Source organism: Accipiter gentilis, chromosome 6 (genome assembly GCF_929443795.1).
Source record: "Accipiter gentilis chromosome 6, bAccGen1.1, whole genome shotgun sequence".
NCBI classification, from domain to species: Eukaryota; Metazoa; Chordata; class Aves; order Accipitriformes; family Accipitridae; genus Astur; species Astur gentilis.
In genome coordinates, this window is record NC_064885.1 from 5,164,221 (window position 1) to 5,189,122 (window position 24,902).

Consider the following 24,902-nt stretch of genomic DNA (forward strand, 5'->3'; position numbering starts at 1 on the left):
CACTAGTCGGATGGTGACGCTCCATCTGCAAGGTGTGGATTCAATCAGGATGCTCTGGCTTCCTTTCAAAAGATCAGCAGCTGCCAGTCCTTCTCTGTTGTGGAAAAGAGAATAGGGTCAAGTCTGGTCACTGGCATGCCCGTGGGATTTGTCTCTTATGCTTGTACGGTTTGTTTCACAGAAGAGCAGAGGACTCTTTCTAGCACTATGCACACACTGTGCTCGTCCTCTGCATCACGCGTAATGTCCTGTCGCTATCGTACCAAGCGGACTGTACCCTGTGAGCTGTAACTCATCTTGCCTCTTAGCTTACCGGTGACTTATTTTTATACTTACTCCAATGAGTCCTTGCTTCCACTTTTTGACTTCCTTCTTAATCCTCTAGTCATTAAAGAGCTCCTAATGCAGAGACATATTGGTTTCTTCCTTGTTCTTTCCTTGCCTTTGCACTAGGATGATTTCCTACTGTCTCTTCAATACTATTTGTTTCAGACACTGAGAGATCTCTTGCACTCCTTTATCCCCAAGACAATCTTCTGAAAGGCATCCAAATGCATCTAAGTCACTTAAAAAATGGAACTTGATGTGTTTATGAAAACAAGATTCTGACCAAATTTTCTTTGCTACCAGCGTAAAGGAATCAAAGAAGCATGAGTATCTTTTAAAAACTCTCCTGGGAGTCCTGCTTCCCAGCAGACTGCCGAAGGACCTGTTTTGTACGTAGGTATTTGAAACATTACAACAAACATCAGAAACAGAAAAAGATTTATTAGAAATATTACACAGATTTTTGCATCATACATTTTAATAATGTTAATCTTTAAATATTAGCATGTCCAAATCTGGCAATGCCTAGTATATACATTCTAATGTGCTCTTTGTATAAATTAGATTATGATGTAACATCTGTACCCAATAGAGAAAGCTAAAAGTACTTGACTGTTAGAGGTGATTATCCCATATGACAAACTCAAGCCTGGACCAACAATCAATAAAAACGTTGTGTCCAGCACTGCCCAGTGGAACTTGGCACACGTGCAAGTCAAAAATGTAGAGACCATCAGCTGAGAAAAATGTTAATTGCAGTTCAGTTATAAGCTTGATTCTACACCATATTGGTAAGTGAGTCTAAATGGCACTGGAGTTGGTAAGAACCAATATAGTCTAGTATAGTAGAAGTTATTGCTGGGTTTAAAAATGTCTTAACGCTCAGTGCCCTGAGTCTTTTTAGGCAAAAGCCCTCTTCTGACAGGAAAATGCATAATCTCATCCCATACAGACTCTGCCTTTTATCAGACACACAAGGCACAGCTTTGCAAACAGCTGGCCCCGTCAGATACTTCCTGCTGGAAGACCCCGTACCGTAAGCACGGGAAGATGAGGGTGGTACAAACAAACTAATGAGCCAACGCTCGTATTTTCATTGCCGAGGAAGGGAGAAAGTCAGTGAAGCAAAAATAAGGTAGATTTTGAAGAGTTCCAGGTCAGGAATCAAATAGGGAAGAACCGATCATTCTGCCAGTTTGCACTTATTTGGTTTGGACAGAAAACTTGCACATAACTGGTTGCACATACAAAACGAGAAAAATCATAGAGAAAACCTGTAAAAAAACAACTTCAAATTACAAAAAGAAAACCTGCCAAAACTCCAAGAGAATGTGTCTCACTGAGAGGAAACCGGAGAACGTGCATAAGTCAAAACCCGCTCTGCTCAGTACGGCTGCCTTGCTGCAGCACAGGAAGAACCAGGAAATCTTTGTCCCCTTTGCATTTCTGTGACTGTCACAGGCACAGGAGGGGGAACCTGGCAAAGGCAGCAAGCTCTCCGCTCTCTTCCCTCCTCATCTTCTGAGATCCACCCCAGGCTGCGCTCTTAGGAGAAATGTCACTCAAGATGACAGCCAGTAAGGACTCTCAAGCTTATGTCCTTTGCTGTCCACAATGGCCCAGGTAGGTATGTCCCATATATGCCCCTCTCCTCACACGCCAGCCTTTCACTCTATTCAGTTTCATCGCATACTTTCAGAAACAGCTCATCAACCTTCCCAGAAAACCTTCTTAGAGGGCTGACTCTGGGCTCGCTTCTCAACGCCTCTGTACCTTCCCAAGCCATGAAACAATTTGTACTTTCAATGACTCATCAGAAATTCTGGGAGTCAGATTGTATACTTTTCACACTTTAGTCTCCCTTCCTCTCTAACAGCTATAGTACAACAGTCACACGATGCGATATCCCTCCATGGAACTTCACGGAAATCCCCATCCTAACCATTCTTCTCACGTGCTCATCCAAAATCAGCTATTTGGTTTCTTGTAGTCCAGCAGACTACCCAAGTACACATATACAAGCATGTGCAGGTATGTTTAAGAGTGACTGTATAGTTAGGGAGCATATGGTGACATGGTAAAGAGATTTCATCTGCCTGAATCAGGGAAAGATCCATTACTCCTAAGAGGCAAAGTCAGGAAGGATTCAGGCAGTTTAGGCAAACTGTTAACTGATACAACGCATTACACCATCCATGTCGTATCACCACATGTTCCATTCTAGGACATTTTCAAAGGATTCTCAGAACTTCTATGAAGACTATCCCTATACCCTCTAGCTTAACTTAATGACAAACTCTCTAATTTTAAAGGCAGCCAGAACTTTAATTTTGCAGTTCAAGTTTGAGATGTCTTACAAGGGCCTGTATATTTTCTGAAAATCAGGCTAGTCTGCAGCATCTTGTGTGGGTCAAATTTAAATTCATATTCAAATTTTAAGGCAGCATGAAAAAACAACAGTAATTTCTCAAAATCCAGATCTAGAAATGTAACTGTGCAAGGTTCAAAAGGAAGAAAAAATACACAACATTGTAAGAGTCAAATGAACAAATAAACAATATTCTTAATCTCAAAAAATAATCTGGAAGAGCATCTCTCAATCTCCAAGTATCAGCATTTCAACATGAGATATTTTGCAGGTTTGAGGACTGAAAAGTAACATTGAACAGATAGCGAAACTGAGTAACTCCTTCCCTACTGACAGACACCTCCTTGTTCTAACTCTTAAATAAGTAAAAAACTTTTAAGAATATACCATTAGAATTGGGTAGAATTAGTGTTTAGTCTATGCTACTGGGGGGCAAGGGAGAATAAGCTGCAGAGAGATGACAGAAACATTGCTTTGCAAAAATAATTTTTTAAAAAAGCTGCTAGATCGAACAGAATGTTTTGTAAGGTTAGAGTAAGTCTTGGAGAAACAGATTAGAATAAATGTCGGAACAGCGCTTGAAGCAAATGATACTGACACATTAGATAACATACATATTTAGTGTACATCTGACAGTCACATGGAACACACACTTCCAGTGACCAGAGGGTTAAAATTATCTTTCTTTTTTAGATCAAGTGGAGCCCTCTGACTTTGAAATGTTTACCAGATGCTGGGAATTAAAACAGTTTTTCTCATCCCTGCAAGTGCCCGATCCAAAGCCCACTGAGGAATATGGAATTTTCTGTGTTGACTTCACTACGCTTTGAACTACAGCCCATTCGAGAGAATTGGGTTCTCTGCCAACGGATACCTCAAGGGAAAAGAGCCTGCTGCATCCACAAGGCAATGGAGCTCTGCAGTGTGACTGCCTTCCTAAATGAACTATGCTTAGCAGCTATTTTTCTCTCCCATCTTATCACATAACAGAAGACTTGTATCTGAGAACACTTAGAGCAACTCATCCTATGCTCCCTAGGGATGGCAGAGTGTGTGCTGAAAAAAAATGGAGAGTTTATTCAATTTAGAAAGCACTTTCTTGCAAAGAAATAACTCTGGCCAGCACTTAAAACTGCTTTCTCACAGTATAGGATGACACAAAGAGTGCAAGGGCACTGTATAAGTGCGTGCCACTGTCCTTTTTTATCACACAGACTCTCGAAAGATTGGACTCAGACTTTTCTGGGGGCGATGGATTAGAATAAATGTCAAACTACAACTAAGAACAAGTGATGCTTTTCTCCTCCTGCGAAACAGGCATGCACTGCATTCCTCCAAGTTCCTTTCTATTCAATACACTCACTGACCTTGGCCACTGTCATCTATCCCTTAATCCTGTATTTTGCTGCAAGAAAACCAAAGTCTGAAACGGGTTGTTTACTAATTAAAATGTGTTAAAAAACCCCAAACAGCAAAGCACTGTGGGGAAGCCAGAGGCTGAGGATCAGCCACCTGCAAAGCCCCAGAAAACCTGAAACCAAGTTCCTTCTGTGAAATCACTTGTTTCTATTTCATGAGCCTTTTTCCAAGAGCTAAGAGCAGTGAGCACACACTACTATTTTGTGAGAGAGAAATGATCCCTAGCTCCCTACGATTAACAACTCACAAAGCATCAAGTCTGGTCACAGGGTTAAACATGCTAACTAAACAACAACTTTCTTCTACCAGCATAATCTAAAGCAGCTAGGCAGCCTTCTAAGAGATCCTGTACAAAGCATGCTCCCCAAGACCCGCTCCTAGAACAAATTAAGCAGCCTGTTTGATCCTGCTATCCTTAGAGACAAACAGAAAATTTAATTTCATAAAGTGAAATAAGAGAAACGTTATAATGGAAATTAAACCATATCTTTCAGACATTTTACTAACAGTATTATTGAGCTGGAAAACTATTCTCTGGCGCCTTGGAGATTTCCATGAGACAGAGAGGGGTTCCAGTTACAGGCTTTGTAACTTGTGAGGTTGCAACTTCCACGGCTACTAACGTATTACTGCGTTCCTTTACAAGGTAACATCACTTCCAAGCACGTAACAGTGTCCTATGGGCTACATTTTATTGGACAGGGCACAGGCTGCCTCAAGATTCATGCCTCTACACAGCAATCACGTGTCTGTGCTGATTATACAGGATCAACACAGAATAAAGAAGTTACTCCACTCAATCCACAAAAATATGAACTAGTGAGATGTCACTGTATTGCTTAGAGAGTCATCACCTGATTACTGGCACCTTGCAAACTAAAGCCAGTAAATTGCATTTGCAATATTCCTGTGATAACTGTGCCTGCACAGTCAGCTGGGAAACCAAGCTCTGGCTTCCCATAGTAATCAAGTAATGAAGTTGTAGTAATAAACCTATTTTTCCCCAAAGAGATTACTTCTGTTGATCTGAAAAATGAAGTCCCAGCACCTAACAGGATCTTTTAGAGGTCTTTCACTACCTGGTGATGGAACAGAGCGTGGTTTCTGAGTTACAAATGATCCTATTATTATCCTGCTGGTTAAGCTATGACAAGCAAACTAGTATACTTAGTGGATCAGATGTGTGAGAATAACTCAGGTTAAGGTTCTACAGACCTAAGTGCATCTGTCATGATGTTTTATAAAATATATGGAGGCAAGAAAACAACACGTATTCGGGATGAGTTAAGCATGTTTTGGCAAGAAGAGCATTTTTGTGAGCTTTTGTATTAATATTTTATCTCCCAGCCTCCCTTGAGTGCCAGCATAGTCCACATTGATTTAGAACTTCATTTTGTAGCAGGTCTCCTGTTGGTGGAGTCTGGTTTGAGGCAAACATTGTTTAGCGCAAGGGATCCTCTTCAGAAATATCCCACGCATGTTTGAAAATGCTTTGCAATTTCCATGTGGGAGTAAAATTACAGATGAATTTGGTTTGTATAGATGGACAATGGATATTTATTTGGTTGCAGTCCCAGATGTAATCAAAATTATGGAAGAGCTTTCTTTCAAAGTAAGAGCTTAGGTTGGTTGTGGAAGAGGAGCAAGCGGATTTTTAAAGTGATCAAGTGCATCTGTAGCATTCTTTGTTCTCTTCCCCACTTCTGTCCACCTCTTGCTCTGCATCTCAGGTCTCAAAGTACTTGTAAATCTGGGCGACATACTGCATCACACTCTGCCAGTCTGGCCGGTCTGTGTACATCATCTCACTGAGCTCCTGCATAGGACAGACACATTGTCAAAACTTAGTCAAGCACCACCACTGGGAACATCACTGGGTGCTCTGAGTAGCTGTAGCTATTGAACACTACTTCTGCTTCCACTCCACAGCTCCTTAAAGCCACATACAGTATAAAAGTCCATGGGAATATCTACTGGCCTAGTACAGTTCTGAAACTTGTTAACAAACTAGTTAAACAGCCATATGCCTTTTACATTCTGAAAAGATTTCTTCCATCTGCAATCAAAGATCAATTCTCTATATAATTCCATTTAAATTGCTGCTTCTTTGCATGTCTTTGGTTCTGTATTTAGCTCATGAACCCCATAATATTTTTTCCTTCGTATTAAACTTATCTCTTCCGTGTCATCATATTACTGACTTTGGAAAAGGCTTTTTAAACAGTTTAACAAACAAATTATCCTTCTGTTTCCTGAAATGCTAAAACAAAAGGAAAGAAAACGGTCTAACAGGCAAGTCTGCCCATGAAAATAGGAATCATCTGGAATCAGCTTCCAAGCAGAGGACATAATCAATACTCTCATTTCAATACTAGATGACCTCCAGAAATTCTTTCAAATTATATTAATTCTATGATTCTAGAAATTCTTCCTGGAAGTTCTCCTAACACTATGAACTTTCAGACATGATGGTGCAGCCTTCCCTAGTGCTATGTGAACATTTTCAGTGCAAGCTGACTGACTGACCACATGGCAACAAAGGCTTTGGAACAGCATGTGCAGCAAATCTTCCCTTGCTAAAAGAAGGTTACTCACCAGGCTGGGTTTGATGCCTACACTTTCAGCAGCTTGAAATGCTAACAGCAGATTTCTCTTCTGTAAAAATAAAACAAAAGTTCAAAAGGATTATCATCAAAGTATGATTCCTGAACCCTACCCTGCAGCTGGTTAATCAGTAAGTTTAAATAAGCAGGTATATTTGAAAACTGAAAACCACTAGATTCAATACTTCCACATAGACACTTTTTTGTATCAGTAAAGTATACTCACAAACAAGTTCTTTGTCTTTAAATAGCTCATCTACTTTTGCCCAAGCTACAGCCCTCTGTTTTTGACAAATAGGTTCTTGTGAAACTGATTACAACTGGGCAAAAACCCCCGCTGAGCTTCTGTCTTTATTATGAGTGAAAGGTTTCCGAAGGGGTGTGAACTAAATAAGGCATTCCTGTATACAGTGTAATTCTTATTGTAATAGATACTAGCTGTCTGAAGTAAATCCAGTAAATCCAGGTTCCTCCCCTTTGTGAGGGTCTCAATAACATTTTTGGAATGCGCTGACATGGTCTGACTTTCAGATACGTCGCTGTCCAAGTAGTTCAATGAATGATCTGCCTGCTTACTGATCCAGCACTTCGAATGTGTGCTGCTAACTCAGGAGTCCAAAAATGCTTTAGCCTTTCAAAAGGGATGCTGTCTTCATGTTTAGCTGCAGCACTCACTGGATTCAGGCAACTTGTCACTAACTCTTTATCCAGCAGTCCCTGCATTTTTGCTCTGGGAGCTCACTGTTGGTTTCCTTCCCCTTTCAATCCAGTGTGTTTGCTTTTTAAGTTCTCAACTGACACCTGGCTCTTACTGTTGCTCCCATCATCTTATTTTGTATCAATCAAGATCTTGCAACACTGTGTCTCCACCACATACCCCTCAAAACAGATAATGTTCACCACGAATTCTGCAAATGGTGTAGCAGCCCGTACAACACTTACTTTATCCTGGCTGTTGAGCTCCTGGTAAGGAATATGTGCAGGCAAATATGTGTGCAGGAGAGCGCAGAAAGCCAGCCCATCACTCCAGCTGCTGCTGAAGTTGGTAATATCAATATTCTGTAAGAGAAAACATGAACCATCCCTGAAGAGTGCTGCACAATAACAAAAATCTCCAAACAATAGTTTTTATGCAATCATGAAACAAAATCTCAGAGTATTAAAGGAACACAGATTTACATCTTCCATTCTCCCCTTGTTTTTCACATCAGGTAGAAAGATATCAAATAGGATGGCAAGTTTCAACGTCCCGGATAAGGGATTATTAAGGAGTTAAATGTTTTTCACACCAGGCCTCAAAGAGACTCTCTCCAATGCTTTCTAGAAGGTGAGAAATACCATGGGCAGAACACACTGCAGCTGCAATTACCCTGTGCTAGCAGGAAGAAGTACTTTATCTGGTCCCTTTCAATTACAGAATGGCAGAGAGATGATTTCTCCAGCACCTACAACAGAAGTCACTGACATTTTAAAATGGTGTTTTGTAATTGACTTCATGCTTCCTTGTGTCAGGATGTGTTACAGAGGGATGGATTTGTGGAGTGATGAAGCAGTGTAATCAGTGTATTTGTCCACTGTTATCTTGCTGATATTACACAGCAGATACATGCTTTAATGAGAATGTGTAATTAACAATTATGACTTGATTCAGCCCCTTATCAAAAGTGGTATCAAGCTGATGAAATACTAACATAGTCCTCAAGCCCTAAATAAAGAATGTGCTTACTTGTATGAGAGTGGGAGGCTTGAACTTGGCAACAGCAACAGCTGAATGGGCAGCTTTCCAAGAGCTGGGCAGATGTGCCCAGTTTGCAGTCATTTGCATGAACGCATGTCTGCATTCTCATATTCTTTATCAGTGCAACATCTTTCGTCTGCACATCACAGAGCACTTAAGAAAAGGCAGATAAAGAATGGAAGTCCGAGATATAGAATTTAATCATCTACCCTAATTCACAAAATGAGCTGTAAGCAGTTGAGGAAAGAACAGAGGTTTCCTGATGCTCACTCTTCTCCTACCACCCATAGCCACTGACAAATAAATGTGGCTGCATCACTGGTAACAAGTACAATACAAGATCCTTACAGAACAGAAACAAACAGAAACCTTTAAATCTTGTCTTCACACATTTCCTGACATGACAACAAGGCTGAGTTTGCTTGAGAAAGCAATGTTTCGGGGGCATGGATATATTATAAACACCTAATTGAAACCCCAGAGGTGAGCTAGAAAAATCTCTGACTTTGTAGCAATGCTCCCACCACTGCCAGCTCCAATAGGAGGGCAGTGAAAACGAAACATTTTCAAAGAAATAGTCTAATATGGTTGCGATTTTAAATGGTCAAAACCCATCTTCCTTCCCCTTGTTGCTAGATGGTAGGATTCTTCTTGGCTAGTCATGTAGCTTATCACAAGGTGCACTCAGGTGCACAGAGGAAACCCAGTTTCCCTACTCACGACAACTGAAGTCCAGAATGTGCTACGTTCAGCAGGTGGATTAGAATGATTACAGAAACAGAAACTGGTATTTTAACATCACCTGTAAAGAACTCCTTTAAAATACAAAGATTACTGGGGGTACAGAGTGCTCTCGGGGTTCTTCACAGGGATTCTCTTGTGAGGCACAGCTGTAGTTAAACATACACTTGTGGCCCAGTTCTGATCCTGCGAACAAGGTGACCTTTCTAATGCTCTTGTTTGCACTGACTGGCCATACCAGCACACTAATGAATTCTCTTGGCTAAGTTTTGCTGCTGTAGTAGCAGCTCTAGTTCCAACTACCAGCTAAAAGCAACACAGCGAAGTAACAGCTGCTGGAGCACGGAAGGCTCCAGGTATGATGGTACTGCACCAACTCTCACGCTACGCGGCAGGTGCGGAGCTACCCTCAAATCATGTTGCCAACCCCATCTTCCTGGGTGCTAAACTTCAACTCAGACTCTGCCACTTCATTTTCTTTATTCAGCTATTTTCCGGTTTCTTTCAAGATTCCCCAAAAGACAACGCTTTTACTCCATCTCTCATACAAAAGCTAATGCAGATGCATTAAAACCCAGGCAGGAAGTATTTTAGCATATGCTCTTCACTTATGGTGCCTCACTGATTAGTTGACCAACCAGGACTTTGTCCAGTCAGACAGGATTTAGGTTAGTCATAGATGTCAATAACCAAACATAACTCAAATTGAAGCAGTACAGAACATTTCAGGTCAAAATACTCTGGCTGTAATAAATCTACAAATCTAATGGGCTCAGAAAGCAGGCCATCAGCAGCAGACATTACCGCACTGCACCAGCCACCACATTGTATTTTGCTCTATTAACATCTGTCAATGGAGATAAAAGAAAAGTGATGTAGTGGCTGAATACCATCACAAGAAAAAAACATTTTGCTCTGAAAGCTGTCTTGGCTTTGCCTAATCCATAAAGTCTCACCATGGAAGTCCAACTTTGTGTTATGGAATTGACTGAAGCTGGATTACTCTGCCTGATGTTTCAGACAAACAAGTTACTATTTATCAATCTGCAGTTAGTGAGAAAGGACTGACTGCCAAATTACAGAAGTGTTTTTAACGAGGCCAATATGTTTTATCAGCAAATAGCCTACCATCAAACGCCAATACTGTCATTGCATATTGTATGATAGAAATGGAAAATGGAGGTCATACCCCACCTGGCCCTGCTAAAGGCCATGGAAACAGGAACAAACAAAGCCCTAGTAAAGCAACAGGACTAGACAAAAAGGCAACAAACAAAGCCCTAGTAAGGCAACAGGACTAGACAAAAAGGCAAGACATGTTTGTGTGGGAACATTATATCCTATCCTCATTTTCATGATGCTATTATGAGAGACACGTGAGATACAAAACCGTTCCTTCCTACCGTATTTCACCAGCCCAGCATCAGTTTGATAATTTACTTACCTTCGTAGTTTTAACTATACCTAAAACTCTTCTCCTCCTCCCATCTAACAATATCTAGAGACAAGAAGTGCTAATGTCTACGATACAATCAGAATTAGGTCCAAAAATCCTCACATGTCCAACAGCATTGTCCAGCCAGTCATCTTCAGTAATTCTCAGATCCAAGTCTTACAAACAAGTAAAAGTTCAAGGATGGGGTTCTGCTGACAATATTTAAACCACAGATGAAATCTACTGCAAAGTAGTATGTCATGACCAACAGAGAAAACAAACTCAAACCTGAATTTTTGTCCCAAATGTAAATCCAAAATGAATGTTTGAAGGTTCAGCTCAACTGTCCAGTTAATAGTAGAACAACAAACACTCAGACATACTCAAAACCACTTAGCTGCCATTTTCACATCCAACAAGCATCAGTGAATTGTGGTTTTTTCCTCTAAACAAATGCATTTCCATTTCATACATGGTATGAACCCCTCTCTGGCATTTCATCTTGGATTCTGTGTTAACTACTCTTCAGTTTGGGATATAAGGACATAGTAAATGAAAAGTGATCTTCTGTGTTTTGCTACACTGCAGATTTACTTGTAATACCTCCCCACTACACCACACCAAGAGGAATTAAGTCAAAATAGAGGCACTCTGATTTCTCAGAAGACCTCTGGCTCTGCTGAAGCCAGGAGAAAAAAAAAAAAAAAAGGAAAACAATTTATGGAATGAAAACCTTGGAAACGATTAACTTCTTTTGATTATTTTGGCAGTAGAACTTGTCTCAGTCTTTCTGCCACACCTCTCTATTCCTCAACACACAGTCCATGACTATGTGGGAGCTATTTGTATACATGCTGGTTGTTAATGTACGCTTCCAAACTGCAGGATGGAGAGTTTGGCGATTTCTCTGTCTCCCAGTGTGCTTACAGCAGAACCACCAACCCAGGCTCTGAAAAACTACATGTGGCTTCTCGTGAGAGACCTAGAAGTTAACCTATATAGGACAGCACCCTTTAGGAGGAAGATGCACCATCAGAGCGTATGCAGAACGAATGTAGAGAGAAATATGAAAATGGAATAGGGACTGCAGTTCAAACTGAGCTGTAGCGCTCATTAGGCAGGCTGAAAAATTTGCCATCTTTTGGTCACAGTACGTCTCATGGTCACTAGTACCCCAACGTCTATCTTTAGCATGCTATCAGTGGATCCATGCTGCTAAAGAGATCTGCACCAGAGATTAACCCCTGGCCCGTGGGTCAAGGCATGCCGAGTAGCTTAGGTCTGCAGTGCTCAGGGTTACTAGCTTCCTCTGGAGCAGACGTATCATATCCATATTATGCAGCACTTGACCTGGGTCTTCCCTGGTGCTGCTAAGAAAATAACTGGGGAGGTGGGGGTGGTGTAGTTGAAAATCTTGAAAGAACATGAAAGTCAGGCCAGAAGAGAGGTGTTTTTATAGCATGATGACATAACCATCTTTACATACCCTGTGTGGAGTGGCAAAAAGGAGCACGGAAAGATATGAGGGCACAGAGATTGCTGAGATAGTGATAGAGTACTGTGTAGAGCGTAGAGGTGTCCAGACTAAACTATTTCCAGTGTAGTTCCCAGGCTTCTTGTCAGGGAAAATAGTTCATTCACTTCAAATGAAAGCTTGAAGCTAGCCTGGAACTCTGCGGAAGAAAGCCTGCAATAAATACGACCTTAGCATCATTCTTCCCACCCTGCCCCCTCAGCATACAACATGCCCTCCTGCCTCTCAGAAGTCATCAACCTTAGCCCCCCACCCCAGGAACAGGACCTTTGCTTGCAGATAACAGAGTGCTATGAGAGCCACGGTAAAGACACACAGGGAAATCTGTGTGATCTGTTCTCACTAAAAACAATGTCTTGTTTATCTGAGGGAAAAACAACCACCCCATTAGATTTCACTAGATCTTTGTCTCCAAGTCTTCAGTAAAAAGCAACAATGACATCGTCCGCTCTTCATTATAGCCTGAGTACGTTACTGACACAAGATATTACCACTACACAGATGTTACTGTGCCCACAGCAATGGCTCTCTGAGTCATAATTTTCTCTGTAAGACCCAGAATTATAAATTATAAACATGAATCAGCTTGAAGCTATCCTAGAACTCTGCGGAAGAAAGCCTGCAATAAATATGACCGTAGCACCATTCTTCCCACCCTGCCCCTTCAGCATACAACATGCCCTCCTGCCTCTCAGAAGTCATTGGTACAGAACAACACACCAGGAACACGCCAGAGTGGCTAATGGTTGAGTTTCAGCCCATACAGATTGTAGACTCTAAATACTGAAGACAGAACTAGTTAAAGTAAATATATTGAATAAACCAAAGGGAATTGCTTTGTTCTTAATAGCAGCTCCCCCTTAACTGGCTCAGCTTTCTGCAATCGGTCCTGCTTATCACTAAGCAGAGACCTACATCTCCTCCACAGACCAAAAGTCTTACAGCTCAGTGTTTTTATGTGGTTATATTTAGACACAGATGTCTGAACAGGAACCTCCTTTTCATGAGCCGCATCTCTGCAAATCTGAACTCTGACCCTTCTAACGTAAAATCTGATCAGAGTACCTTGAAGGCAACTTCCAAAGGTTACCTACACCCACCCATCTTTAACAACAGCGGCACGAAACTGCACATCTAATTTGGATTTATTACACCCTAACTGGTTGGGGACATGTTAGCGGGCTTCAGCCAAAGAGGTTCTATCAAAGGAAGCATATAAGCTTTGAGCTCTGGGCAGGCAAGTTCTAAATACTTCCTAAGAAGCAATACAAGTGAAGAAGGGCTCCTTTTACATGACCTAACCTCCTGAGCAAACAAAACACTCCAGTTCATCTAAAATGCTGCAGCAAAGATACGAAACATCTGGGCAATCCACTGGAAATATGGGTGAATTAGAAATGTGGTCAGGTCCAGTTAACACAGATGAAAGGCACGAATGCCTAAAATTAAAGACTGCCCAGATTCTTCTGTAATTACATGGTGCACCCAGATAACTTGGACAATTGCACACAGCTATTTTCAATGGGTAGTTGCAAGTCTACAGTGATTTGCATATCACAGTCAATCTACTACAAGGAACCTTTCTGAATTCTCTTACAAATCTTTTTCTGTTAAATGGAATACACAATAAAGTAATGCTTCTTGATTAAAAAAAAATATATCCAGAATAACTTGTGGAACAGCAATGCTGTTTATTGTATAGAGATTAAGTGGCTAGCCAAGATTGGGAAGGAAGCCAAATGACCTTCTATCCTCCAGGCTGTATTAATATCCCTAGTTCAAATGGTTCAGGCAGCTGCAGTCTCCGTAAGAATTGGTTTAACCTTTCTTTGAAACTTTGTGTTTCTATCCCCATCTTCCATATTTCTAATGTTTCTACCAGCCATGTCAGTAAGTCATGCATCTTATTGCTGATTACACATGTATGAAACAACATAGGTCAGACAACATAAAAAGCTATGTGAAAATGCTGTTAAATTATGTAATTACAGCACAGTGAAATGATAAGGAATTGGTGCCAGCTCTTTAAGGGTTATCCCATTTACTGCATTCCTTTTTATAAAGAAACCCCATTTGCCATCACATCCCTAGGTTCTGTTTGCTCCTTGCTCCACTGCTGCCACAGGTGTTGACTTGGGTTTACAGTTTATCATTTGCTTCAGTAAGTGTGAATTAATGAGCCTTCTTAGCATAGACAAGACATTCGAAAGAGAGCTTATGACTATATTTTTTTGCAAAAGCATCAAACATCAGTTGACTACAGTAGTCACATGGAGCAGGGACATTTAAAAAGAGGAAATTTAACAAGCTTATTGTCGCGCATCCTACACAAAGATTTTTCAGCTCCCAACTATTTCAGTCTCTCAAAAGCCAGAGATCTGAGAAGACACCAAAAAGTTAGGCATGTCCAATTTTCTTCATTACCTTTCCTAGTCATGTCAGACTGGCAAGAACAGGTAGCATGATGATCTCTAAAGTTCTGTGCTCAAAACAAGCTCATCTGACAGAAGTTGTCTCAGAAGCATCACTCACAGTAAATTGTAAAGCCATTCTAAAATGATCTGTGCACTCTTCAAGCTCAGCTCTTTCTTCATGAGGTATTGAGGAGGTCCATGACCTCTATAAGGCAGCTTGGTTCTGGTATTTTGATTACAAAAGAGATGTGGCGCTGCTATAGCTAAAGTTTTCATAAGAGTAAAAAATGACAGTAATACTAAATGGGAGCTATTTAAAGTAAAAAAAAGATAACGTAATTATGTGACCTCCCATTTCCTCTGCTTGCAAGGTAAAAACCAGTTACTACTGACACTGAAATCATCACTGTAACTATACATATGAGTAACCACCCTAATGAGCCAAATAGCATCCATTTGTGCCCATCAGATCTATTGCTCTCAGCACTGCATGGACTGGCAAACATTTCACTACACTTTGTTCACATTTTTCTTTGCGTTTTTATATATAAAGACTGACTTCTCAAAATGAAAACAAATTCTGGTGATCAAGGGCTGAGAGTAGTTGCTGGCACAGTGCGCACAACACACAGTGAATGTATTTGAACCTTTTCTAGCAAATAATACGAGTTGTTTTGAATGCAAATTACCCCATGACAACATTCTCCCTACTAGAAGTCACCTACTTAAAAGGTCTCACTAAATGCTAGTAAAGTGACAGTGGTTTGTACGTATTCCTCCTTTTTGGGTCTTAATTGATCATGTTGCACACCAGCTTCATTAGAGAAAGAGAGAGAGAGAATGTATAATGCTGAGTTTACACGGAGCTGGCTTTTTCTTACACAAACATACAGGACCAAATGAGAGCTGGTATAAGCAGAAGCAATTTTATGGACATCTCCGGGCCATTTCAGAGATGAGGTAATGGTGACAAAAGATATATATCAAGTGTGACTGGTACTTCTGTAATTTACACCACTGCCACAGTGGGCAAAACAAAACAAGTGTTAGTTATACCTGGAGAGGCAGAGGTGGATTACACAGCAAGACCAGGAACTAACAAATGCTCCTCCTTGTAATAATCCTATTAGATATTGATGAGTTCTTATTTTTGGTACACATCTTTTTTCTGCTCTTCAGTATAAATTATACTTGTTATGCTCACCTGCTGAAAGCCAACTCCCTGCTTGCTACACAACTAACACTTCCATCAATCTTCTCACCAACTCATATAAATGACACCACTGCTGAATGCCACAGAGAAGAAACAGACTGGGCCGTGTTCCTTCATTCCCAAGGCTGCAAGAGTGAAGATGCTGCAGCATAGCTCCAAAGACCACACAGATACTCTGGGGAAGGAGGGAGGGAGAGAGGGGGAGGAACTATCCCCTCTGTGTCCAAGACAGCAGCACAGATACTTCCTGCCTGGAGCCCTGGTGCAGAATCACTAATGACCACACTGACTGCTCCCACAGCTATTTCTAATTATTTGTATTGAGAGTTCAGAGATTAGCCGTGTCCTGGAATTTCTGGGCAGAGGGGTAGGCTGCAGACTGCAGCATGCTCACGGTAAAGGATGGAAACAAGGTGGGGAGAGGTCTCAACAGCAAAGGATATTCATGGAACAGGCAGCAGGGTTCAGCTCCCTCCCAGTTAAATTCACAGTTTGGAGCTGTTCCAGCTGGTGACCAATCAATTCAGTGTTTTCACTGATTGTCATTGCATCCAGGCAACACAAGGAAAGCGTCTTGGACTTTGGGATGGATAGAATGTAAATGCTATTTTTAAAATTACCCAGCAGGATAGAAAGTTACGCATGAGAGAGCTGCATGGGCGTTCATTTTATCCCTCCAATCAAGAGACTTGTATTTGTTTACAGGATAAAGCCCCTTATGTGAAAAAAGGTAGAGCTTGGCTCAAGTTATTGGGCTACACTGGAGAAGCACGTTTATCCACTGGCATCACTGTGAAGGGGGTTAACACATTAGTAATCAACCTGATTATTCCCAACATGCCATGATTTGGCTGCTGCATTTATTTTCCAGACCCAACCCTGGGTCCAGCTGGAACGTACAGAGAAACTGCATGTACACATTCAGCTATAAGTGTTTGTATTTAGACAAAGAAAACTTTTATTCTGGAAAAAAATTGGGAATACCTTGAAATTTTAAGCCCACATTTTCATTAATTAAAATGAAAAACTCTCAAGATTGCCTTTTTTATGAGAGCATCTTCCCAAATATTACTGAAACTCATCATCATCCAACGATACATGATATGATGATCTATATTTTAACAGCTAGGGAAATCAAGGCAATGGTATTATGCAAGACTGCCAAGGTCATAAAGATGGTCCAGAGCAGACCTGGGAGCAAAATTCCTGACCAACTTATTGTCAATTTTTATTTAAACACAGGATAATCCCTCCCATCTCAACAGCTATTACCAAGACTCCCTTCAACTTTTGCATAGATAGGAAAAGTCTTTCTGAAGTCAACATCCTCCTCTTTGGCAAAAATCAAAGAAACACAAAGAGAGCCAGAAATTTCACCCATTTCTCAGAAATTCACAGAATAAACTAATAGCTTCCTGGGGAAAACCCACTGCACATATGTTCTACTTCTAAATGTCAAAATGCTACAAGTACTGTGGCTGCAGAGCTCTTGGTAAGCGTGTGCACCCTCTCATAACAGAAGGAATATGCTAGCGTATGGTACTTTAGGGTAAGTGTCATAGTTCACCAGAGAACAACTTTGTTGCATTAATGGTATTGGGAAATATAAGACAGACAGCTTTTTCCTGCTTGCTCAGCAGGCTCTGGCCATCAGCTTCTAATCTCAGGCACACAGGTTGGTGTGGCAGAAAGGAAATCTTCCCAGCCCTCCCCTGACGAGAGACACTCTGCCATGAATGCTGCTTAGAATGAATGGATGGCTGCCATTTAAATCCAGAGGGGTTTTGTTCAGTGTTTTTCTTCACCCACATCACACAAACTGGCAGTTACTTGTTTTGCCATTGATCTTCAGCACACAAGATCACAGTACTGTGGGAATCCAGCCTTTCCAGACTGCACATAAACTGTGCATAACACCGGATGGGATTTACCTCCTACCCTGGTTGCCTGAAGACCTCACTTGAAAAGGTGGCCAGAAAACCTGTACGACCACTCCTCAAGTGTTACTGCTGAATTACAGAATGCCACCACTCACGTAGCTCTCACAACTAGTTAAATATTTAGAAACCTGGTTAATATTGATATACGAGAGAGAGAGAGATCAATAAAATTTGGAAACATACTGAAACAGCTTTATGCTACTTGCCCACACAAACACAAAAAGTAATGTAGAAAGGGTAAGAGAATCACACCCGTACCCAAGTGTACATCTTGTGATTAAGAAACATTTGGGTTCTTTTCTTTATTTCTTTAGGACAGTGCACAGCTGTGCTGGGATTCTCAAGGCTTTAAAACTAAGCTCCATTATATTAGTGTCAAAGGAAGCGTTTGACCGATTGTTTTACAAGCCAAGTCCCAGGAATTATATTCTGCCCAGGTTCAGAGGTTGAGAGGGCTGATCCTGGGTTTTGTCCCATTCAGCTCTTTGATTCTTTACTAGAACTGCCAGCCTGAGCACCAACTGTGAGGACTGTGGTAGCATTTGCAATATAGACTCTGTTCACTCTCTGTGGTCCAAGGTGGTGCATAACTCAAGTGTTAGTGAGGCAAAGTGCTCAGTCAAGACTTAAGACTGAGACAGTAGTTGCTTAAGTAGAAAGATAATGTCAACTACCCACACTAATGACGTACAACGCAATAACAGACTTCCTGTTTCTAACTATAACCCTTAGTTTCCAGAATAAGGAAGAAACTGTCAAACATGGACATGTTAATGTACTACTGGCCATGAAGGAGCTTTTGGGTTTCCTATAAAGCAGGAATATCCCTGCTTGATGCATCAGCAGTCAAAAAAGTCATCCTGGCTGGCTGTCCTACCAGCAGAGAGAGTCCACCTCCCTAATGAGAACGCATTGGCCCCATGACCGCTTGACCAAAGGGAATACGTTATGTCCTCATCAGCCTATCTGCATTTGTACATCTTTGGGCCACACTTAATCTATGCTGGATCTCATCCAGCCAGCAAATGAGTCAAAAAAATATGAGAAAAACCAGGGAATAATATCATGCAATAGAGCTTGAGAACAAAGAGGATATGGAGGAAAAACCATCTAGTACAAAAAGAAAAGGAATGCAAATTCCTATGAGAAAAACAAAGCCACAAATACATAAGCAAAAAGCTAGCATTAGTCCAAGTTTAAACTGAATACAAAAAGGTAAAAAGCTTTATATTATATCCACCGTCAAACCGCTAGTTAACCAGTCTCTTGCTGTAATTACTTGACAAACAGCAAATAATGCAACAGCCTTTATTTTTCTCCCTAAGCTTTTACATCTTTGCTACATGAAGAACGTAGTACTATGCAGACACCAACCTTTACATAGTCTGATATACCAGCTTTATGCTTCTAGTAGCAAAAGCAAAGCATTCAGAATTACATTTAATGACTTTTAGGTTATGTTCAGAAGCAATTTCTTTCCAATTTCTGTCTCTCAAGGCTGGAATAGCCATAATAGCAGGAATATTTCAAGGTAGGGCTTTTTTTTCCTCTATCAGGATATTTCATCAGAGCCCTAAAACTATATGTTTTAAGAAAAGGAAGCTTCAGAAAACAATTCACAACTTTTGGAGGCAAATATTCAGAATAGTTGGGCATACAGGTATTTGTATTTTGCTAATATAGACTAAACAATACAATGTCAGAGAGTATCACCCTAAAAATAGTTCCTACATACTCCTAAGCATACTTTCTAAAACTGCACAGTGTTCCTGGGACCTACTGCAAAGTCAAATAACTCTGAGTAAGGCATGGAAACAAATAAATAATTTTCTTCCAGCTTTGCTCATAGTTGCTAGTGTATTTTATGCAGAAAAATTAAAAGGAATTCTTTTCTCCACTACCTGTACAACATGAAAGCTATGTCAAGATTGCTCTGGCCAGTAGTTTCTCCATGCTGTTGAGATTCCTCCAGATGGTATGAAATCAGATCTGAGGCTGGTCCCGCAAATCAGTAAGACCAATACCAATTTATCAGCCATCTCATATTGGTGTCAGTGCTAATACGGAGCACTACCTCTTTTCCTGAAGATGCCCACTGCTTTTATCCATAAGCTGGTGTAATGACACTGTCGTAGTCAGGGAGATGATATAATGCAATGGCTTGAACGCACAGGTTGGGAATATATGAAATAGAAAAATCTTCAGAGGCATAGCTGCCATTTCCCTTCGTCAGTTCTAGAACATTCCTTGTCTCCTCCTGTTTAGCATTCCTCTACTTAAGACGACCGCAGAGGTAGCTTTACTAAAAGAGGTGGTGGTTCTTCAACAAGTGGATCCCAAATGGGTCCTGTTAAACCAAATATAACTTTGACAAAAAGAATAATCATGATTGTACATTGGAGAAAAGAGTCGGTCTCAGATTCTCTTCTCCTCTGTGCCATAGGATGGATGTGTAGTGGTTGGAAAACACATGAGAATAGTTCTTTTAAGTGAACCATATTCGTTAACATGGTAGCAATTCCCTCCCCTCTCTGGAGAGGGTATATGTGGCAGGAACAATAATCCTCAGTTCTAATGATCATGGGTTAAGTGCCTCTTGATGTTCTGTGTTTTCACAATACATCTGTGGATAGTAATAGACTTAATCTAGAGAGGTTTGGCCCCTTGACAAATGGTCTCCACAGACAGCAAACAGAACCAGGGCACTTAAATAACACCACAGTCACTAATGATATGATTATGGAAGGTGATAATGCAACAAGAATGACTCTCAGCAGCTTCCAGGAGTTACAACTCCTAGGAACGGAGCCTATTAGAAAAGAGGCACCCAATTTCTACTTCACACTGTTGCTATGATGTATATTCTTTTTAAACAGATGAAAAAAAACCAAACCACAAGATGACAGAGAAAAAGCTATTTTAACATAAATAACTTACTCTCAGCAGGCTTTGTGGTTTAAAGGACTTGTGTGGTAATTGAGTTCCAGAGCCACAAAAGCAGTTCTCAAGTCTAGTCATCCCATCACCCTACATTACGCACCATGACGTCAACAAATTGAGAGAGGCAGAAGGAACAGTCTATGTACATCTGGCAAAAGAGATCACATGCCAGTGCACAATTCTTATAGGGAACCATACATTAGATTAAGGGTGTGTTTTTTAAGCTGAAGATTTTCCTCAAGGAAGTTCTGTACAAAACCACTGAGCCCAAAGCCTTATTTCACCACAATTTTTTTTACTGGTGAGATTTTTTTTTTTAGCACCTCCCCTGCATAATTATTCAAAATTGATGGCCAAAATGCCAGATAACATTCATCTAGGCATTGAAATATGACAACTGAAATCATATGATCGATCATGCCACAGTTTATGCAATCCCACTTTTATATTCTTTTCTCTTAGTCACTGAACTAAGCTTCCTCTTTATTTTCATTCTAGTGATTCTGTTTTCATTTTCTAATTAATTATTCTTTCTCCTTAGCATTTATATCTTTTTGATATCAAATCACTGTTAAAACAGGGATCTTAGAAATGACATAGCAGATTAGAGAAACATAGACGCTTTCATGTTTGCTCTCAGTTACTGTAAACTCAGGCAATTTCTTTTTTTAAAAAACAAACAAAACCCTCCAGGCCACTACTAATTTGTGTTGCACTTCTCTCAACTCCCTCTGGTGTTCTTCTCTTGTTTTATAAGATTGCCTCCTGGGGAACATGCTGAAGTTCAAAGTCAGGGAATGTTCCCACTGTAATCAATGCAAGGATATATGCCAGGAGCAGGATGTAAATTTCTATCTATAGTATAAGCCTTGTATGGATTAAAGCATTTAAAAAGTGCAGCCTTGTGTGCTGGTCCCTAGGTCTTATCCCCAGATACCTTCCCTGGGTCACTAATCCTGAGGAATCAGGGAATCTGGGACATGGGTAGTAGCTGCTACTGAGAGCATCAGTTATTCTAATCCATTTTGCTCATACTGTTTAATGAAATCTGGTATCTTCATAATTTAAACAGAAAGGAATCTCCCTCTTTCTCACCAGCTAGTAACAGGAACTGTTACTAGGCAGTACGTTTTGCCACTGAAAAAAGAAGTTAAGCAGTCAATCAGCAAGTCTTTTATTCTCTCATTCCACCGTGTCACAGAGCTGAAAACAGTTTGCATCCAAAGTTATCTGTGGTTCTGGAATTCATGTTAGAAAACACATGACAGATTATACTGGGATTTGCACAGAAGATGTCTCATAGACCAGGGTATTATCTATGGAAAAGAAGTCATGCACGTCATCAGGGTTCTGCTCGGTGGAGTTCATTACCTCATTTCCACCACTGCAGTGGCTAAGGCAGGAAGGAGGATGACTGACTTTATTCCACTCCAGATCTTTGTACTCAAGAATGATAAAAACTCCCTGTGGAGCTTAATATCAGCCTTATTGTAGGAGTGCAAGGGTCTGGGAAAAGCAAGTTCAAGAAGAGTTAGTGAACGCACTGCAAAGAGCACAATGGGAATGAGAATCTGAGGAGGACTGTCCAAGAGATAATGCCTCTAAACGAAGCAGTGAAGATAGAGAGGCAAGACTCTCACCATAAATCAATACTGTGTTTGTCCTTCAGTTCATCTGACTTTAATTTCTGCCCTGATATCTTATACTCTGGCTAATAAGGCCCCCCACCACATCACAGTCTGAACTTCTCAGACTCTCCTGGATTATGCAGTGTTTGTCAGTGCTTTACCTGCTTGTTCTCAAAAACTGCTGAAAACTCATTCTGCTGCTTTAGAAAGAGTAATGACAGAGGACAGCCATGAACAGAACAAGAGCCTCATCAGACTAGGAACCAAAAAGACAAAGTTTTTTCTGAAATATCATTTGGAGAGTCACGTAGCAACAACACTCCAGCAGCCACAGATAGCGCAAAGACTTCCACTGTCCTCTGAAGCATGGACATACTTTCCTCCAGAGACTAATACTAAAAGGAAAAACAAATAGACCCAGATTGCCTTGCATGTCTCCTGGGTGGCCTGCTATCTGATACACAGTTAGGTCCACTACTTGGGTTCAGCATAGAAAAACAAAACTCATTTTCTATTCTATCATGAGGGGAATACTTATCACTCTTGGTGCCAGTCTGGTACCTACAGAATGAGGACAGGCCTCTATATTTGCAAAGCCACATAATTTCTAAAAGCAATACATTTAGTCCAGCTTAGGTGTAATGAGAGAAAGAAAACTACAGGCTGACTCTCAGAGAACACTTCTAACAGTGAACTCATCAGAGTTAGACTGTTTTAAGAGAAGTGGAGGAAGCTCACCATATGTGCCATTTGAAACAGAAGGAGGAGGTGTTCCCTGAGAGATGGGTTTGCTGGCTTAACAGAAGTTAGACTTGGAGAAGTTGTATTTCATGAATCATTTTCTGAGGACTGGATGGGAATGTTCCCCCCCAACTTCAAATCCAAGACCAGGAGAATTTTAGTAGATGACATACAAAATAAATCAACACAGCATAAAGCATATAATTTCTGAGGACAGTACTGTAGCCTTTCAGGCAGTATCACAGAACTGGAGGCTAAACGCTAACTCTGGCTTTATTCTTTCTAAGGTGTGTCTAAAGTCACGAGCTTTCTCTGATACCCGTCCTTCTGTGAAATTGGTGAAAACCAGATGAATATGCCAGTGCTAAGAAATTACTCAAACTTTCATAGATCAGTTTACTTAAAGGGAAAGCTACTGTCTTTTCTTCCAAACTCCTGCACCCTGCAGCTTATACTTCATAAAGAGCTGGTTGTGAAGGAAAAAAAAAATTATTATTTACTTTAAAAGATGGACTCTGCTTTTATTAAAGACTTGCTCCAGGGTGCATCTCATGCGGTGATAACTGCTTTTGTCTTCTGCTCTAAGTAACAAACAATATTATTCTTAAGAAAGAAAAATCTCAACATTATATCAAACCAAGACTATCCTACACACCCAGCATATATCACAGGATGAACTGTTGTCTATAGTTGCCTTCTACAGCTCAGTTACAAGCAGAACCAAAGGCCTAACTCAGCTGCATACAAACACTAGCCAGAGCTTGATATAAGCACAGCAATGGCATACAAGAACTGGACAAATCATTATGCCTGTTTAACAGTGAAAATCACTGCAAAGAAATGAGACATTCTCAAGCAGTCAAAACTTGCTTTGTAAAATCCCATTAAACTGCAGCAGGTTAGAAAGAGTAGGGCCCCGAGCCGCAAACTTCATTTGGTCAAGGCCACATGAAGAAATATTTCTTTGGTTTTATAGAAGCGACCAATGAAAAAACTCTCACAACAGCACATCGCTCACAGAAGCCTACAGAAAAAATATTAGAATGTAATTTCAAAAATTGATGCCAAATTGAAGCTGCTGTGCATATACACTCTGTTTCTCACCAACAGTGACCTTTGATGCAGTAAATATTTTGGGGTTTGTATACAAATTACTGATGGCAATGTAACATTGGGGACTGCAGTGTTAAAGAAATGAAAGAAGAGGATGGAAACACCCAGTAGGCATAAACATGCAAAAATCAGCTGACAGAAATACATATGTTTCTTTGAAGTGACATTGCTTACTGCATACATATAGGAAAGTGATGAATTACTCTCCAGAGAAAAGTAAAAATGTACCTATTCCCTTACCTGGTAACCTTCAGTCTTCTTTTGGCACCATTTCAACAGAGCATTCCTCTTTGAACCACCATACTCCCGAGCCAGGGCTGCCAGTGGGTCCTTCCTCTCCACACTAATTTGGGGGGAAGCAGAACGGAGTAGAAGATAAATATGCTTGAAGTCTCTTATTTTCTACCAGTGTGTAAATAATACCTGCATGACAAAGCAGAATGGCAGCACAGAACCTAAATGTAAACCAAACTGTAATAGGTTTCAGGGCTTGCATTCTATATTTGCCTTTATATGAGACAAATTCAGTTTGTATCACTGCATACAAAGAGCCGAAAAAATAGCAGCCTATGGATACTCAATGGCATGTGTTAACCTAGCATTTCTGCTATTATTTTCATCAGCTTTACTTAAAATTTTCAAGTAACATCTTTGCTTTACATATTGAGAACCAGGATTTAGGGTGTAGAACTGAAAGAAACTAAAGAATCTATAACAGCAAATTCACATCCAATTGTGCTGCTGCAGA

The 24,902-nt window shown here is 40.5% G+C and overlaps 1 protein-coding gene across 2 annotated transcripts in view; it reads right to left on the minus strand.

Annotated features, from left to right (window-relative positions):
• Positions 1-787: 787 nt before the first annotated feature.
• Positions 788-24,902, minus strand: part of SPECC1 (sperm antigen with calponin homology and coiled-coil domains 1) — a 90,339-nt gene continuing 66,224 nt past the window's right edge. For both annotated transcript variants that reach the window (XM_049802587.1, XM_049802588.1), the window contains 4 exons: positions 24,395-24,497; positions 7,660-7,776; positions 6,710-6,769; positions 788-5,930 (listed from right to left, as the gene is read on the minus strand). In XM_049802587.1, the coding sequence (XP_049658544.1) occupies positions 5,841-5,930; positions 6,710-6,769; positions 7,660-7,776; positions 24,395-24,497 (370 nt within the window). In that variant the 3' untranslated portion in view covers positions 788-5,840. The remainder of the gene's footprint in view (positions 5,931-6,709; positions 6,770-7,659; positions 7,777-24,394; positions 24,498-24,902) is intronic.